Below are 16,535 nucleotides of genomic sequence, written 5' to 3'. Positions count from 1 at the left end.
TTTTTTTTTACTGAAGTTGATTTGTTTTGTGCAGGCAATTTCACTGGATCTCTTTGTCTCCTAAAATAGTTGATGAATTAGTTTGAGTTTGCAGGATAATCCATTTCTCTTCTGTTCACTCCTGTGAGTTTGTGAGAGTGTCAGCTCCTCTTCTTATGCAGCTGTGAAGAAAACATACACAAATAATCTATCATCATACCTAAAAGGGCGGGTGAAAAGGGATTGCATTGTGTGTAAACAGCAACCTTATCCATTTGGTTAACTGCCAAAGGAAATGCAGATAGTTTATCTGAATGAGCGTGGAACTGCTGCCAGCACAGGGGTTATAGTCTCCCAAATACAGCTCGAAGGCAGTTAGAAATATGAGCACCGCTGAACGCTAACACTCGGCTGTTTTGGATTCGCAAAGGGGAGAAAGGAGGGATGGGGGGTGGTGGTGAAAGGGCTGTTATAGGAAAGTCAGTAAACGAGTGTATGAAGTTTGCTGGGTTGCTTGAATAGTATGCATCTGTGGTGTGAATTTGTACATTTTAGATGAGCTCAAGTTATCGTGATGACAAGATTTTCAGAAAACTTGACCTCTGACCTTTACCTTCAGGTCTTTCAGCGTAAGTTTTGTCTTTCAGCTCTGAAAATGCGAAACGGGTCATGTGTCAGCATGAGTAAATAAAGCTTTGTCTCTGTTTGACACAGTTGTCTCGTGTGTCAAAGACAGAATCACAAAGCTGAAGAGAAGATGGGAAAATATCAGATTTGTCTTTATGACCTCAGCATAAATGTGGAAAATATGATGAAGAAACCCTAGTTATCTAATGGTGAAAGTCATGCCATCATTTTAGATTTAAAGAAAAAATGAAGAGGACTTTTTCCTCTCTCACTGATAGTAACACTTGAAATGTTGGTCATTTTTTATATATTACATAAAAAGTTACCGCACATAGAGACCTGATCAGTGGAAGAAAGTAACTACATTCAGTGCTACATGCAGTTTTAAAGATATTTGTGCTTTACTCTTAAAATTTCTGTATCTTTACATCTCTTTCACCACATTTTATGAAAAAAAATTATACTTTTTTTTATGCTATTTCTTTATGTTTTGCTTCCAAGCAGCTATTTTTTTTTTTAAAAACTGTATTGAGCTTTCTGAAGCTCGCTCAAAGTTTCTCTTTGGACATCAGCTGCTTTTTCACTCATGTTCAGTCCAGCACCTGACCGCTTTCAGAGGAATGATTTTTTTGTTTGTAAGGCCACTTTACACTGACTGATGAATCATTCAAGGATAAAAAAAAAGGCACAAGGGACGAACCAGCATTTTGTCTATACATAACACACAACTTAGCAAAGAGCCAACTTTCCATTTTTATGTCTATTTATATCTTTAGGCACTTTGTTACTAACAGCCTGTCAAAAACACAACATTTGTTCCCATTTCTTTTGTTGAAACTATGAAAAATGCCATGCATAACACAGATTATTGTTGCATTAAGAAAGCATTTTCCAAAGAGCCATCAGCAGAACACCTGTCTCAGCATGGTGTGCAGTGTGTCCACAGAAAACTGGAAATTAGACAAGTGGAGGACAAAGTAGTGGCAGGCCTATCAAACTACCTTAATGTCCGTAATTATTATGACTGCAGAAAAGTACAGTCAGATTTTGATCAAACTTGCATCTGATTGGCAACAGCTTCATTTTTCAGCATAACAATGATCCCAAACACACAATGGGACACCATCAGTCACCATCATGTATCGACATCCCCAGAACCTCAACTTTATTGAAGCAGAGTTGGGCCAGAACTAAAGGCAGCCAACATCCAAAAAAGAGCTTTGAATGTCTTTCAAGAAGTCTGGAAAACTATTCCTGAAGACTACTTAAAGAAATTACAGGAAAACTTGCCTCAGAGAGTTCAGGAAAAATAAAGGTGTTCATACCAAATACTGACTTTCAAGCTTGTTTTTGTCTTATATACTTTCTGAGGAGGTTTGCATGTTAAAGTAGTCGCTGCACCTATTTTGCATTTTTCTAGCAAATTACAAAGAAATGAGGAGTGGCTCAAGACACAGTAATGTAATAATGTCATGATGCAGGGCTGGTTGAGGTTTTTTCTCTCTCTTTCTGTCCCTCCCTGGCCTCACCCCTTTCCTTGGCTCTTGGGTGGAGTTTGGGTCAGTCCTGCTTTGGTTTCCTGCCCGTCAGCCAATGCGCTTGTTTGTCACCAGTTTATGACCTCCCTGTATTTAAGGCTTTCCGATGCTTGTTTCAGTCTCTAGTGAAAATTGTCTGAAGTTCTCTCCCAGGAAAAAAAAAAACAAAAAACAAAAAAAAACTCACCTGCAATCCTGAGTTGGTTTGAAAGAAGAATTATTTTTTCACTTACCTGAAACTCACCTGCCTGCCCACCCTTTTTACTTTTATTTATATAGCACCAAATCACAACAACAGTTGCCTCAAGCTGCTTTATATTGTAAGGTAAAAAAACAAAACAAAACAAAAAAAAAATACATTTGAAATCTCTAAAACTAGAGAAAAAACTACGTAACTAGAATAGAACAGAATAGACTCAGGTCAACACTGGCAAGCACGATACCTTTGCTAACACAACAGAAACTGAAACACCTCTGTTGATGTAAACGTGTCTGCCCATAAAGATGAGGTTCTGGCAGTAAAATGTAATAGAAACTGTTGTCCTGACTGAATCTCATAAACGTTTTACAATCCATGTTTACATAAAGCAAACAGCATTAAAAAAAAGCGTCATACTGAGAAAGATTTAACACATTTATTTTTTCAGAAATATTGATTTTTCAAGTTTCCAGTAAGCTATCCAGTTCACAGGGGATTTCCACAGGCAACCTTTGTTGTCTGATCAGTGGTACGTGTACTGTATGAGCAGAGTGCCGTTCACTGAGCCATAAGTGCTTTAAGGGAGTAGAAGAGCCTTGGATTTAATGGGTGTGTAGAGATTTATGGGAGATATATATTTATACAGTTAAAAGCTGTTTGAGCACAGCTGATAGCACACTTCCACAGTCTTCAGATGCTCCTCTTTCTCTGTGTACAAGCACTGCATCATGTCCTGATTAAAAAAATGTTCAAACCAAACTGCATGAAACCCAACTGACATTTTATTTACATATAAAGTTTAAAATGCGTTTCTGGTCGGGTTTCTGTTTGGCTGCTTCCGATGCCTGTGAGTCAGACCTCCACGTGACGCTCCTCAGATTCAGGTTATGTAGGACAAAAGACACACACACACACACACACACACACACACACACACACACACACACACACACACACACACACACACACACACACACACACACACCGCTGCTGCCTCCCTTTGGGCAAAGTGGGCAATAACAGATAAAGGAGCTAAAAGTCAGAGTTCAATGTTCTCCTTTGAACTCAGTGCAAAATCCAGACGTGTCAGATATGTTGTCCATCATCTCAGTGACCACTCTTTGATGCCTTTCCCCACTCTCCCCGTACCAGTTTCATATACACTACAAGCTCTTTTCTTGTAACCTTCTGCGAACAAAAAGCTTCTGTATGTTCACAATTACAATCCACCTTCTGTCTGAGCCACAGAAACCACACAGAGCTCCTCTTACCTCCGGCTTGGCCTTCACTTCACATGCCTTCTTCAGTTTACTTCATTTAATATTTAGTTCCCCAATAAATCATATATTTATTGGAAAGATATCTTATTCATGTTTTAATGTGTCAAAATGCACATGTATTATTTCTAGAAACACATACTGGTGTATCTAAATTTGATCTTCTTACTAACAGAGCATGAGTCCATCTCAGACACATCTCCACATGAATTTGTTTTTATTTAATAGAAAGAGTATCTATAATTACTTAAAGTTGGGTTGCTGTGTAATATCATACTATAATGATCGTAGTGTATGTTTGTATGTTTCCTATCTCCCACGTGCAGTGCGGGGGATTTGCTTGTATAAATAAAGAGAGAATGCAATGATTTGCAAATCACACAGTCCATATTTTATTTACAACTAGAAGCACTCAGAGAGCGCAAACCTCCGCCAAGGCCATAGGGTCACTGACGCTGTAATACGTGTATCTAAATGCTGTGAAATAATGTTGCATCTTTCCCAGACGCTAAGATCATCTGAGCAGTAAATGATAAAAAAATGATCGTCGCCTCACTATGTTGTTTGATAGAACATGTGACTATGTTACACTCTAATTTTTTTCAGGCTTCTGTGCCTTGTGTTTCGGAGTTAGAAGCTAAATTATTAAAATCCATCTATATTAAAAAAATTCCTGGATCCAGATCATGATCCGGATCACCGCCAAAATTTAATCACTTCTTCCTCTTGCCATTTCCAACCACTCCACAAAATTTCATCGAAATCCGTTCATAACTTTTGGAGTAATCCTGCTGACAAACAGAAAAACAAACAAACGCGACCGAAAACATAACCTCCGAGGTAATAAGACATAAAAACATATAAAATGTTTAAGCTGAGAAAATGGACCATTTTAGGAAAATATTAGCTCATTTTTTATTTGATTGCTGCAACACGTCTCAAAAAAGTTGGGACAGGGCTTTACTGCTCTCACCTCAGGCATCCCCTCTTGTGTTTACAGCAGTCCAAAAATGTCTGGGACCAGCTGCTGGACTTTTGAGAGAGGAATGTTGTCCCATTTTGTTCTGATATCGTAGTCTAGCTGCTCAGTAGTCCCGGGTCTTTTTTTGTCATACTTTTTGTTTCATGATGTTTCAGATGTTTTTAACTGGTGAAAGGTCTCGGACTGTCTGAGGGCCTGAAGATTCAGCCTCATTCCTTTCCCACAGAGATTCCTCCAGATTCTCAGAATTGTTTGTGTTGTAGATGATGACATATTCAAAGTCTCATAATTTTACAGTGAGGAGCATTATTCTGAAATTGTTCCACAATTCATTATTTGAAACTCTGCACCTCTAAGATGCTCTTTTTATACACAGTCATGTTACTAACCTGCTGCCAGTTAACCTCAGTCAGTATGTGCAAAATTTTCCTGCAGCCATTTTCTTTTAGTGCCACTTACTTTTTCTGTTGATATGTTTTTAATTTTCTATTGTGAACTGAATATGAGGTTATGAGATTTGCAAATCATTGTATGTTCTTTCTATTTATGTTTTAAACAGCATCCCATCATTTTTTCCTTTTCTTCCTTTTTCCAGGAATTCTTTGAGTGGGCAGTGACAGGCTAACACTTGGATCTCATTAAAAGTTTGTTGAAGCATAGTGTGCTTAGATGAATGTTATAGCAAAATTCCAACATTTTGTGCCATTAAAGCAAAATTTTGAGATACTAAACTCAAAATTTCAAGGTATTGATGATGATTTTTTATTTATTATTTTTGGTGGCCAAAACAAGCTTCCATACAGTAGTACTGAGATACCAGGCGAGGTCATGAGCTGCACAATTTGTAAATCCGAAGCTGGTTCATTTCCTGTTTTTCTTCATGCTGACGGTAAATAAGTGACGCACTGTGTGTGAGGGTTTGTTTTGGTTTAGATTTTTAACTGAAGGCTTTAACAGGTTTAGAACTCAAAGTTAAACAATTTTTCATTAATTCAATCATACGGTGAACAAATAGTACTTTAACATTTACAGTACTTTTTACTCCTAATTCATACAGAAATAATTTATGTAAACCCTAAACAATGTATTACTCAGAAAATTATTATTTTTTTAATAAAATAGTTAATTTCACTTGTGTACTTTTGCTTTCAATTTATGATTGAATTACTTTAGAATTCTTTAGTTACTTAAGTCTGAACTTTTGTATTTTACACTGGCTGTAATGATCTAATTAATATAAATTATCATGTCCACTGAAAATTATTATTATTTATATGTGTATTTCAAAGCTTACTTAAGAGTCCTGAGCTGTGTCCATCCAAATCAAACTCCTAACATGCTGTAAAATTAAAGTTACATTTCCTGTGGAAAATCTTTTGCAAGGTTAATGAGATAAATCCACCTGAGAGAGGACTCGAGGATGATGTCATCCACAGTTTGTGAAGTTGTAATGCAACAAAATTGCTGAGTACATCACCATTTTTGGTTAGGCGGAAGTTTTTGTTAAAGGTGTTGTCCTGTCCTACTGAGTCATCTGACATTCAGTACATCACTCCACCCACCTGCAGTTTCAGGTGAAACTGCAGGGAAACAGCTGGAAGTAAAATGTCCTCTTAACATCATGTTTTTTTTTTTACATCTTTGAAATGAGGTTGGAATTTTTGCTTATATTGTACATTCGATGTGACATAAAAAGGAGGTTCACTTATTTTCTTTGTTAAACTTGTAAGGCAGCATAGCTGGGGGAGAGTAAACAAGTTGTGGATTTAGGAGGTGGACCTGCAGAGCAGGTACTGATGGTTTGCTGCATTTCTCCTGGCCCCTCCCCCATCAGCCATATGTACCTGCTCTGCGCTGAATCCTCACCCATTCAGCGAACTGATCTGAATAGCAGAGAACTTGCCTCCATCAAAGGAAGGACACAAATAATCAACAGCCTGCGATATTCCACAGGAGGACCAGAGAGAGCTTTTCATCGACTTTTGAAAAGAGAAAGGACTTGAATTTGGAGCAACTTGAAGAAAAACTCTGACCACAATGGTGTCTGCTGGGTTCCAAATTCTGGGTTCAGCCCTGGGAATCATTGGCTGGATTGGAGCGATCATCGTGTGTGCCCTTCCCATGTGGCGGGTCAGTGCTTTTATTGGCAACAACATTGTCACCTCACAGATCTTCTGGGAAGGTATCTGGATGAGCTGTGTGGTCCAGAGCACAGGCCAGATGCAATGTAAAGTCTATGACTCCATGCTTGCCCTCAGCTCTGACCTTCAAGCTGCCCGAGCCCTGACTGTCATTTCCGTTGTTGTGGGCATCTTGGCTATTCTGCTTTCTGTGGCCGGAGGGAAATGCACCAACTGTGTGGAGGATGAAGAGTCAAAAAGGAAAGTGGGAATCACAGCTGGGGTCATGTACATTATAGCTGGAGTCCTCTGCCTCATCCCTGTCAGCTGGACAGCCTCCACCATCATACAAGACTTCTACAACCCTATGTTGACCACTGCCCAGAAGAGAGAGATGGGTGCTGCATTGTACATTGGATGGGGTGCCGCTGCTTTGATGATAATCGGAGGGGGGCTGCTTTGTGCTAACTGCCCCAAGGAAGAAAAAAACTACAGTGCGAGGTACAAAGCTGCTATGTCCGACCGATCAGGACCAACATCTGGGAAAGGCTACGTCTGAAACGGGGAATTTTTACTGGGACAGATGCTTTGGAATTTGTGTGCTGTGTGTGTTGATTTTTCAGGTCACTTGATGAAATGTGGCTCCTTTTGGGAGTGTTTGAGAGCAAGTTAAGGAACCACACCCAAAGAGAAACTCTGTGTATTTGACTTACTTCTATATATGTGGCTAATGAACATAAAAAAGTTGCTAACAAGTCTAGTGTGTATTCTATACCCTGAAGGTTTTTTTTTAATAAAATGTTCACTTCAGCTCCTGTGTTTGTTTTTCAGAACCATCTGTATGAGACTCATTATGAACAGCTTGTACTGTAAATAAATTCTTTTGCTGTTTACAAATCTGAGATCATTTGTCATTTCCCCCCCACTCCATGGTTGTGTTCAGCACGATTCATTCAATGGTCTTAAAAGATATGAGATAGTTTATTGGAAATTCTTACATTAATCTTTGCAATATTTACTGTATTTATACTTCATTTATTAATTCTGCTCTTCACCCATTAATAGTACACAAGTGTACATTTAATACTACTTCATGATCAAAACAAGGAAGCTTTGAAAAACAAACAAACAGTTACAGCATTTGAAAAGCATCTATTGCCTTTCTTGTTGATCAGGTTTAGGTGTGCCAGGAAAAAGGGAACCTGTCTGTTCCAACTTCAGGCCTTCAGGCAAAGGTGTCTGAATGTTGCATGTACTCATAGCACCAATTTGTATTTGTCAGGGGAACAAATATTTAAAAACCAGGAAACAAGTCTTGAAAATAAGCAAATCTAGAGTCTAATCCCAATTTACAATTTCGTCAAGCACTTGTGTTTAATGACAATAAAGGCTTCTGATTCTGATAATCCAAGAGAGGGGTGGAATGGAGTGGTCCCTAAATTAATAGCCAGGCTTATTAGATCTAAAAGTTGGGCATTCTCTGTTGTTTGAAATTTGCTAACTGTCCCTTCATTTCTGATCTCTTTTTACCTAAAAAGGCTGGAAAGGTGTACAGCTGGTTGCTCAAGGATTGACCTGACCTCTGTGTGTGCGCATGTATATGTGTGTGTGTGTGTGTGTGTGTGTGTGTGTGTGTGTGTGTGTGTGTGTGTGTGTGTATGAGAGAGACAGAGAACAGCTGTGATCTGATAGCATTGTTGTTCCCACTCTTGGAAGTCTTATGTGAGTTAATAAAGCTTGTTTGTGTGGGAACGGTGAAGGGAGAGATGAAATAAGGGTTGCAGATATCAGGTCTCAGCTTTCCCCTTTTGTTTGAGGTGACAGAAACTCCACCCTGCTACAGAGCAGCAGGCAGTTATCTTCTCACGGTAAGGTCTAAGAACAACACAGCAAATCCATCCTCAAGCAGGTGCGACTGCAGCACATACAAGCCTGGAGTGCGTTTATATATTCAAAATTTAAAAATTCTCGAGGCCTGAGCTTTTCTGTGACAGCGTCTTTTTCTGTTTTCTAATTTCTCGTGCAGAAGTCTGTTGCGGTGGCAATTTCATGGCTTCTCAGGGCCTCCAGGTCTTAGGTGTTTTACTGGCCTTGATTGGTTGGCTGGGCACCATCTTCACCTGCGCTTTGCCCATGTGGAGAGTCACTGCCTTTGTGGGGGGAAATATTGTCACTGCCCTGGTGATCATGGAAGGTTTGTGGATGAACTGTGTGGTCCAGAGCACGGGGCAAGTGCAGTGTAAAGTGTACGACAACATGCTGGGTCTGCCTGAGGACCTGCAGGCTGCCAGGGCCATGGTGGTCATCTCTGTGGCTATCGGGGTGTGCGGCATCCTCATGGCTGTGGCTGGAGGAAAATGCACCAACTGCATGGAGGATGAAGTGACCAAAGCCAAAGTCTGCATTGCGTCTGGAGTGATATTCATTATAGCCGCCTTGCTGGTCTTGATTCCTGTATCGTGGTCAGCTCATGTGGTCATCAGGGACTTTTATAACCCACTGCTAATTGACGCACAGAAAAGGGAATTTGGACCTTCACTTTACCTGGGTTGGTCCTCTGCTTTCATGCTGGTGCTGGGAGGAGGTCTTCTCTGCAGCAACTGTCCCCCAAAGGACGGCGGCAGACCCTACATACCTGCCAAGTTTACCCCTGCAAGAAGTTTATATTCAAATATTGACTATGTGTGAGTGTCTCAGCTACACTGCTAATAAAAATGCACACCAGAGTGCTTGAAATTTTTAAAAGCTGGAGACAATTAAAAAATCGCTTTACTGTGTTGGTAGATTAGGAACAGTTCCTCCTCTTAGTTTCCTATATGATTTTTTTTAGACTATTTTAGAATACTGAATGCCTATAAAAGATTTTATAGAGGATATATTTTCTAGATGAAATATGTTCCTTTCACAAATAAATATCTCTGTTCTGTGAACCCATATGGCATTTCATTTTCAAGGGCGTGACATGAATACCAACAAGCTTGTCATATCTTCCTCTAACTTGCAGAAGTTGCTGCTCAGACGAACAGTAATAAATGATGGATGCAGACTTTTTAAAAGGCCCCTTTAATCCTGGATACTGCACTTAGTTTTTCTATTCTCTGTATTTCACTACAAGACTTTCAATTGTCTTTAAAATGTCAAAAATAAAGCTTCTTTGTCCATGCTGCAGCTTTCTGTCTTCCTTTCTGGAATTCAAACAAACTACTGCTCACTAAGCTCAAATGATAAAGCATTCAAGAATTCAGGGGAGTAGACTTCTAGGAAAGCTCCTCATGTTGGCTAAGATGTTTGCTCTGCTGTAATGTACTGCCCTCATTCAAAGAAGGAATTTACAGTTTCTGTCTTCAGTAAAATGGACAATGTGTTTGGATTCATGTTGCTAGGGGACAGTTTTATGTCACTAAAGAATGGATATTTATTCTTTGCCCAGTAAGAGGATCTCTGCCAAGTCTAGTCAGGACAATATATCGTAAACCTCGTTAATGGTTTTCTTTTTGTCTCTCGAGTTTCAGTTGACACAAATCGGCAAAAGAAAAATACAGCACTGTAATTTATAAACATTGTTTTGGCTGGGTGTGTGTGTGTGTGTGTATGTGTGTGTGAGAGAGTGAGTGAGACAGTATAAAGGAAAAAAAAAATAGTTAAGCACAAGTAATACTTTTACCAAGAGCATGTACAGATACATTAGCAAAATAATGTGTTTACAGATTCAAATGTAGATATACTCGTGCAGAATTCATCTGCATTCTAATATTACAGGGAGATAAAATACATTTATGCCACGCTTTGTGTTTTAAATCTTTAATTAAGTTTTTACTGTAGCAAGAGTCAAATAATAGACAGCAAACCAATTTATCTCTGTCACAAACAGCACAGAAAAAACTGTTAAAAGAGAAGCATCCAAAAACATCTCACCAAATTAAGCAGAATAACTACAATTAAAACATTACATTTAACAAAAACAAACTATTTAAATCAGTTAAAAAGAGTTTGAAATGCAATTTTTGAGGGGAGAAAAAAAAAAAAAAAAAGCTCACAGAAACATCAGGAATGTAGGACTTAAATCTAAAGTAAACTAGCAAATGAAATCCATCTTACATTAATCTAACATCGCACACACTTTGGCATCTCATATCTTTTACAGACAAAAGATCGTAGTGTGTTAGTCACACATGCAAATCACAGCTTGATAAGAAACAAGTTTCTACTGTACTTGAAAAATCAGACCATGATCAACAGCTGCTGCTTCTCATGTAATGCAACACCTCAAACAAATTCCTTCCCGGGTGTTGTTGACTTGGGTGGGGAGTACTTTGCTCCGCTGTAGCGGTTGTCTCCTGATGGGCACTGACAACAGAGAAGAGCACCACCGATCATTAGTAATCCTGCTGCTCCCCAGCCCATGTACAAACATGCACCCAGCTCTCTCCTCTGAGCATCTGGAACCATGGGGTTGTAGAAGTCCTTTATGATGGTATTAGCAGGAAGAGATACAGTAATAAGACACAGAGCTCCACTCAGGGTGAAGAAAAAGCCTGCAGAGATGGCCACTCTGGCTTTTGCTGTTTTGTCCCCAACACATGTGGTGCATTTGCCTCCAACCACAGAGAGCAGCAGGCCAAACAAGGAAAAGAGTATGGCGATGACAATCATGGCTCGAGCTGCCTGGAGATCCGGAGGCAGGGCCAGCAGAGAATCATAGACCTTGCATTGCATCTGGCCGGTGCTTTGCACCACACAGCTCATCCAGAGTCCTTCCCAGATGGTTTGAGCCACCACGATGTTGTTTCCAATAAAAGCAGACACTTTCCATAAAGGCAGCATGCAGATCAGGATGTTTCCAATCCATCCAAGCACTGCCAGCCCTACACCCAGAATCTGCAGCCCTAAAGAAGCCATTGCAGTTTTCTTTTTAAGTTGTGTCTCAGTTCTGCACAGGGTTGCCAAATAAAAGTTCTCACTCAGTGGAGAAGTTTTATAGGACCTACAAATTCTCCCCAAATACAACCCTCCCCTGGGTGGGTTCTGGCTCCATTGCTCAGATATAAACATCAGTCATGCTGCCTTTGACTTCAGAGGTTCCTTACCCATAAAGAGGCCCGCTGGTGCCCCGGCAGAGCTCAGAGAAAGAAAACAAGCTGGAAGGAAAAGCAAACTTCAGTGCAATCTGAAACTCACAGCTGTCGATTAATAAACAAATTCAGATATCTGAGCAGTGATTTTCACCCACGGTAAACATTTTCATTGCCACTGGGGAGGAAGCAATTTAGAGAAATCCCATAAGCATGAAAAATGAGCAGTTTTGAGTTGGTTAAAAATACTACATTTAAGTCTGAGGGGGGGAAAGTAACACAAAAACCAATTACCTGATAAGACAACTAAGAGAGAAACTAAGAGAAACAAAACAATACAAACTTTGTACTGTCACATGCCAAGAAAGCACACAGGTTAAGAAACAACGTGGCAGTACATCTAGTTCAAGACTTTTTTTTTTCTTTGCAAAAACAAGCAAACCCAACCCAGCAGCTCAGCTGACGCTCGATGGATAATTAACACAGGTGGACTCACTCAGCTTGATTGCTGCACTGGTCAAAGAAAATGAAATCAGGTGTTAAACTGGCAGTCATCAATAAAACTCATGTTTGTTTGTTACACATTGCACCTAATCAGTAAAAAAGAAAGAAATCATCTCTTCAAACAAAATACACCTGAAAAATAATGAAAAATAAAGAAATTAAAGGTAAACATTTTCCACAGCACTTTTTCCATCCATTTCTTAACTGTTTATTCATGTGAGGGATGCAGGGGGACTGGAGTATGTGTAAGCTGTCACTGGGCAGGAGGTTAGCAATGTGGTATTAACCTAATGACAGGTGTTTTCATTTTCAACAATTCTGAATAACCAATCAGGACAAGCCAAAAGCTTACCTTGTGGATATAAAAGCTGCAGCTAAGTCTTGGCTTCTTGTGTTGTATTGCTGCTCTTGTTGACCCATCTCACAGTGCCTTGTGGCAGTACCTGGTGCATTATGGCCTCTGCAGGACTTCAGATCTTGGGTGTCTTTCTGGCATCGATTGGCTTTGTTGGAGACATAATTGTTTGCGCACTGCCGATGTGGAAGGTGTCTGCTTTCATTGGAAACAACATTGTGACAGCACAGGTGTTCTGGGAGGGCCTCTGGATGAACTGTGTCAAGCAGAGCACTGGGCAGATGCAGTGCAAGGTCTACGACTCCATGCTTGCTCTCCCCCAAGATCTACAGGCAGCTCGGGCTCTGGTTGTGATCTCCATCTTGATTGCTTTCATGGGACTCCTGCTTGCCATCGCAGGAGGAAATTGCACCAACTGCATTGAAGATGAGAGTGCCAAGAGTAAGATAGCCATTGCTGCAGGGGTGGTGTTCATTGTTGGAGGCATCCTCTGCCTCATCCCTGTATCCTGGTCTGCTAACGAAGTAATCAGGACCTTCTACAACTCCATTATAAGTGAAGCACAGAAGAGGGAGCTTGGAGCATCACTGTTCATTGGCTGGGGCTCAGCTGGACTCCTGATCATTGGAGGAGCCCTCCTTTGTTGTCAGTGCAAGCAGCATAAGGATAGTGGATACTCTGTCACATACTCTGCTCCACACAGAGCAGCAAGTGGAGGCGCATATGTTTAAAATATCTGCAAGTGGTTGTGAAGGCTGAACAGTCTGCTTTAGAGAACTGAACTAAACTGTTTTCTAAGAAATTGATTAAGTATTTTATGCTTTTTTTTTTTTTTTCTTTTTAAATAAATCCAACTTTTATCACTAACTTGTTTGTGGCTGCTCAGTAATTGTAAGTGATTTGGTGTTAAACAGCTAAACATGTCGGCTAGTTTTCTCTCCTCCTTCCAGGGTTGTTTGAAATTTGCCATGCCTAATCTAGTGAAGGGTTTCAGCAAGTTTAAATTAAAGTACTGTAAATCTAGTGCCTACATGTGTTTAAAAACAACCATGTTTGGCAGTAATACTGAGGTCACACCAAATGTGGTGGTAAAGCAGATGTTTCAACATGCTAGAGTGCAAATAAAACTTACCTTAACATGTAATGTAAACAAAGGAATTTGAAGGAGGAATAGTATTCAGATATATTAAAACTAAAATGCAAGTCACACTAGAAGCTGAGGCAACATGTGTGGATGAGCTGCACTCAGAGGAAAACCTGCTGCAATAGACTACAGCTGTAAATCTAGTGAAACAGGTCTGTTTGTCAAGTTTGACACATTTAATGGCGCTAGTATTTTTAATTTAGATTCTTAGTCTGATAGGTGATTGGTAGGCAACATGCTGTATGTCTTCTGGCTTTAAACTTGAATGATATGCTTAAGGCGGTAATTGGTGATCCATTTTATCCCATTCATATGGGCTTGCTAGGCAACATGGTGACGTCTTAATGTGTGATATAGATAAGAATCGCTAAGATGCACCAGTGTGCCAATTTTGATTGCTCAACTCCTGATTGTGTAGCGGGAGCTCATGAGCAAACAAATTTTACTGTTATAATACTGATCTCTTTAGTTGAACTTCTGAACCATATTTTGTTGTATAGCAAAATGTATTTAATTACTATTTGTGGTAAAAATGTGTTTATCTTGCAGATCAAATGGTAATGAACAAAAACAAAACAAACTGTAAAATCCAAGCCTTTATTGAAACAAGAGCCAAATCCTAAGTGGAGTTGCACTTGTGAGCACTGATTTATTTTTATTTATTTTTCCTGCCGTACATTTCCCTCAAGTATTTAAGCTCTGCATATCCAGGATGTTTTTCCACCTAACAAAATGGTAGAGAGGTCATGTGTTCCTGTAATGTATAATGGTAATTAAAAATTGATTCCTATACAAAGCCTTTAACCTGCTGGTTTAAATGAGCGCTCTGCCTCTTCTTTCGGATTACAAAGGAGTTCCATTCTTTTGTTAGCAGCCTTCCCCTCCTCGTTATTCAGGTCAAGCAGGAATCAGGACAAACAGGAACGGTGTCACAGAACAGTGAGGCCCCTCCCTGCTGCTTGTCTCATACCTGCAGAGCAAAACAACAAAGTAAAACACAACCAGCAGCATTTTACAGACGACTGAAAGCTTGAAGTAAAAATTATCGTAAACTCAGAGGTTGATTTTGGTGCTTTTTTAAAAAACTTAAGTACAAACTTTGTTTTGTGACAACATGAAGACTCAACTCGTTGGTGCATCTTTGGCAATCATCGGTTTTCTTGGCACTATTCTAATCTGTGCGCTGCCCATGTGGAAGGTGTCGGCATTCATTGGGGCAAACATTGTCACCGCTCAGGTCTTTTGGGAAGGTTTATGGATGAACTGTGTGCTCCAGAGTACGGGTCAATTACAGTGCAAAGTCTATGACTCTGTTTTGGCTTTATCACAACAACTGCAGGCCTCCAGGGCTCTGATCTGTGTCTCCATTGCTGCCAGCGTGGTGGCCATCGGGCTCACTGTGGTCGGGGCTCACTGCACTAATTTCTTTTATTATGACCAGGTGACCAAATCCAATGTTGGTGTGGCTGGAGGTGTGATGTTTATAATAGCAGGGCTCGCGTGCCTCATTCCTGTCACCTGGATGGCTTACAGCATCATCACTGGTTTTTATTATCCTCAGGCCATACAGGAAACGAGTGGAGAGCTGGGGGCTTCTATATTTATTGGCTGGACGTCTGGAGCACTGCTTGTCATTGGAGGAGGGATTTTGTGCTTCACCTACAGATGCTGTAGAAGATGAGAGAGCAGTGCTGGAGTACATAGTGCCATCCGTCCAGTACAGGCTGCAGATGACAGTGTGTTCACTCTGAGAGACCTTCTTCTTGTTTCAGGCTTTGGAGCTCTATTTTCATCATTTATGTCCATCTCCAGTGGTGCACTTGTTAGCACATTTGCTTGCCAAGTAAAAAGTCTCTGGTTTGATTTCAGCTGGAGAGACAAACCCCCTTTGGGGATGGGTTTTATGGAAAAACTGCCAAATTAAACAGTAGCTACCTGCTGTGGTGACCCCTTGTGGTAAAGGAGCAGCTGAAAGTAGCTTGCTATGTCAACCTTAAATTGCACTGTATTCAAGTTTTGCAACAAATCTCTGTGAAACATGTAACATGTTAAACTCTACAGTGAGCTGCATATCTAAGTGTTTACTTTAATGTTATATGTTTTAAGTGTGGGTGAGGAAAAAGAAGTCTGAGATATGTTGAATCTTAATCTTATACAATATTCTTGTAAAAAGTATGAAGAAATTTTTTTGAGTTTTACCTGCGAGAATTTCAGTGTTTGTTTTGAAGGAACTTTTTATCAAAAAATAAGCTAAATCAAAAAGTTGAATCATGGTGAATCATAGTGGGAAAAAAGTCATGTCAGTAGAATTTTTAATATCTTTTTTTTTTTTTTAAATGTATGTTGTCCATTTGTTGCACCTGTTATGCCACTTAGACAAGAACAAACTTTACATTTTGTATCTTAACCATCTGATAAATTCACTCTATATTTGTACTTTGGATCATGACTCCAGCCTTTTTTTTTTAATTGTGAATCGATCAATTTCACTTATTGTTCAGGGTCACAGGGGGGTAGGAGTCTATTCCAGCTGTCACAGGGTAGGAGGCAGGGTTCAGCCTGTCACAGGGCTAACACAGAGAGACAGGCAAACATTCAAGTATAATCACTTTAGAATTACCAGTTGACCTAACTACACTAAGTGCATGTCTTTAGGAGGAAGCCAGAGTACCCACAGACACACAAAAGCCACGCAACCCAGACCTTCAAGGTGTGAGGCAGCAGTTTTAGCCATTGCA

The 16,535-nt window shown here is 39.9% G+C and overlaps 5 protein-coding genes across 5 annotated transcripts; 4 read left to right on the top strand and 1 right to left on the bottom strand.

Annotated features, from left to right (window-relative positions):
* Positions 1–6,450: 6,450 nt before the first annotated feature.
* On the top strand, positions 6,451–7,532 carry LOC115792261 (claudin-4-like). The gene has a single exon (XM_030746730.1). The coding sequence runs from the start codon at positions 6,640–6,642 to the stop codon at positions 7,279–7,281; it is 642 nt and encodes a 213-aa protein (XP_030602590.1). The 5' UTR covers positions 6,451–6,639; the 3' UTR covers positions 7,282–7,532.
* A 1,239-nt stretch (positions 7,533–8,771) lies between these two features.
* LOC115792262 (claudin-4-like) lies at positions 8,772–9,410 on the top strand. The gene has a single exon (XM_030746731.1). The coding sequence runs from the start codon at positions 8,772–8,774 to the stop codon at positions 9,408–9,410; it is 639 nt and encodes a 212-aa protein (XP_030602591.1).
* A 1,386-nt stretch (positions 9,411–10,796) lies between these two features.
* cldn29 (claudin 29) lies at positions 10,797–11,659 on the bottom strand. Its single transcript, XM_030746734.1, has one exon. The coding sequence runs from the start codon at positions 11,619–11,621 to the stop codon at positions 10,989–10,991; it is 633 nt and encodes a 210-aa protein (XP_030602594.1). The 5' UTR covers positions 11,622–11,659; the 3' UTR covers positions 10,797–10,988.
* Positions 11,660–12,716: 1,057 nt separating this feature from the next.
* On the top strand, positions 12,717–13,470 carry LOC115792264 (claudin-like protein ZF-A89). Its single transcript, XM_030746733.1, has one exon. It carries the CDS (start codon positions 12,752–12,754, stop codon positions 13,382–13,384), a length of 633 nt encoding a protein of 210 aa, XP_030602593.1. The 5' UTR covers positions 12,717–12,751; the 3' UTR covers positions 13,385–13,470.
* Positions 13,471–14,911: 1,441 nt separating this feature from the next.
* Positions 14,912–16,005, top strand: cldn28 (claudin 28). The gene has a single exon (XM_030746745.1). The coding sequence runs from the start codon at positions 14,912–14,914 to the stop codon at positions 15,476–15,478; it is 567 nt and encodes a 188-aa protein (XP_030602605.1). The 3' UTR covers positions 15,479–16,005.
* Positions 16,006–16,535: the final 530 nt, after the last annotated feature.

The sequence above is a fragment of the Archocentrus centrarchus genome, chromosome 14 (genome assembly GCF_007364275.1).
Source record: "Archocentrus centrarchus isolate MPI-CPG fArcCen1 chromosome 14, fArcCen1, whole genome shotgun sequence".
Lineage (NCBI taxonomy): Eukaryota > Metazoa > Chordata > Actinopteri > Cichliformes > Cichlidae > Archocentrus > Archocentrus centrarchus.
Note: the sequence above shows the minus strand (reverse complement) of the source record. Positions and strands in the feature narration are given on the sequence as shown.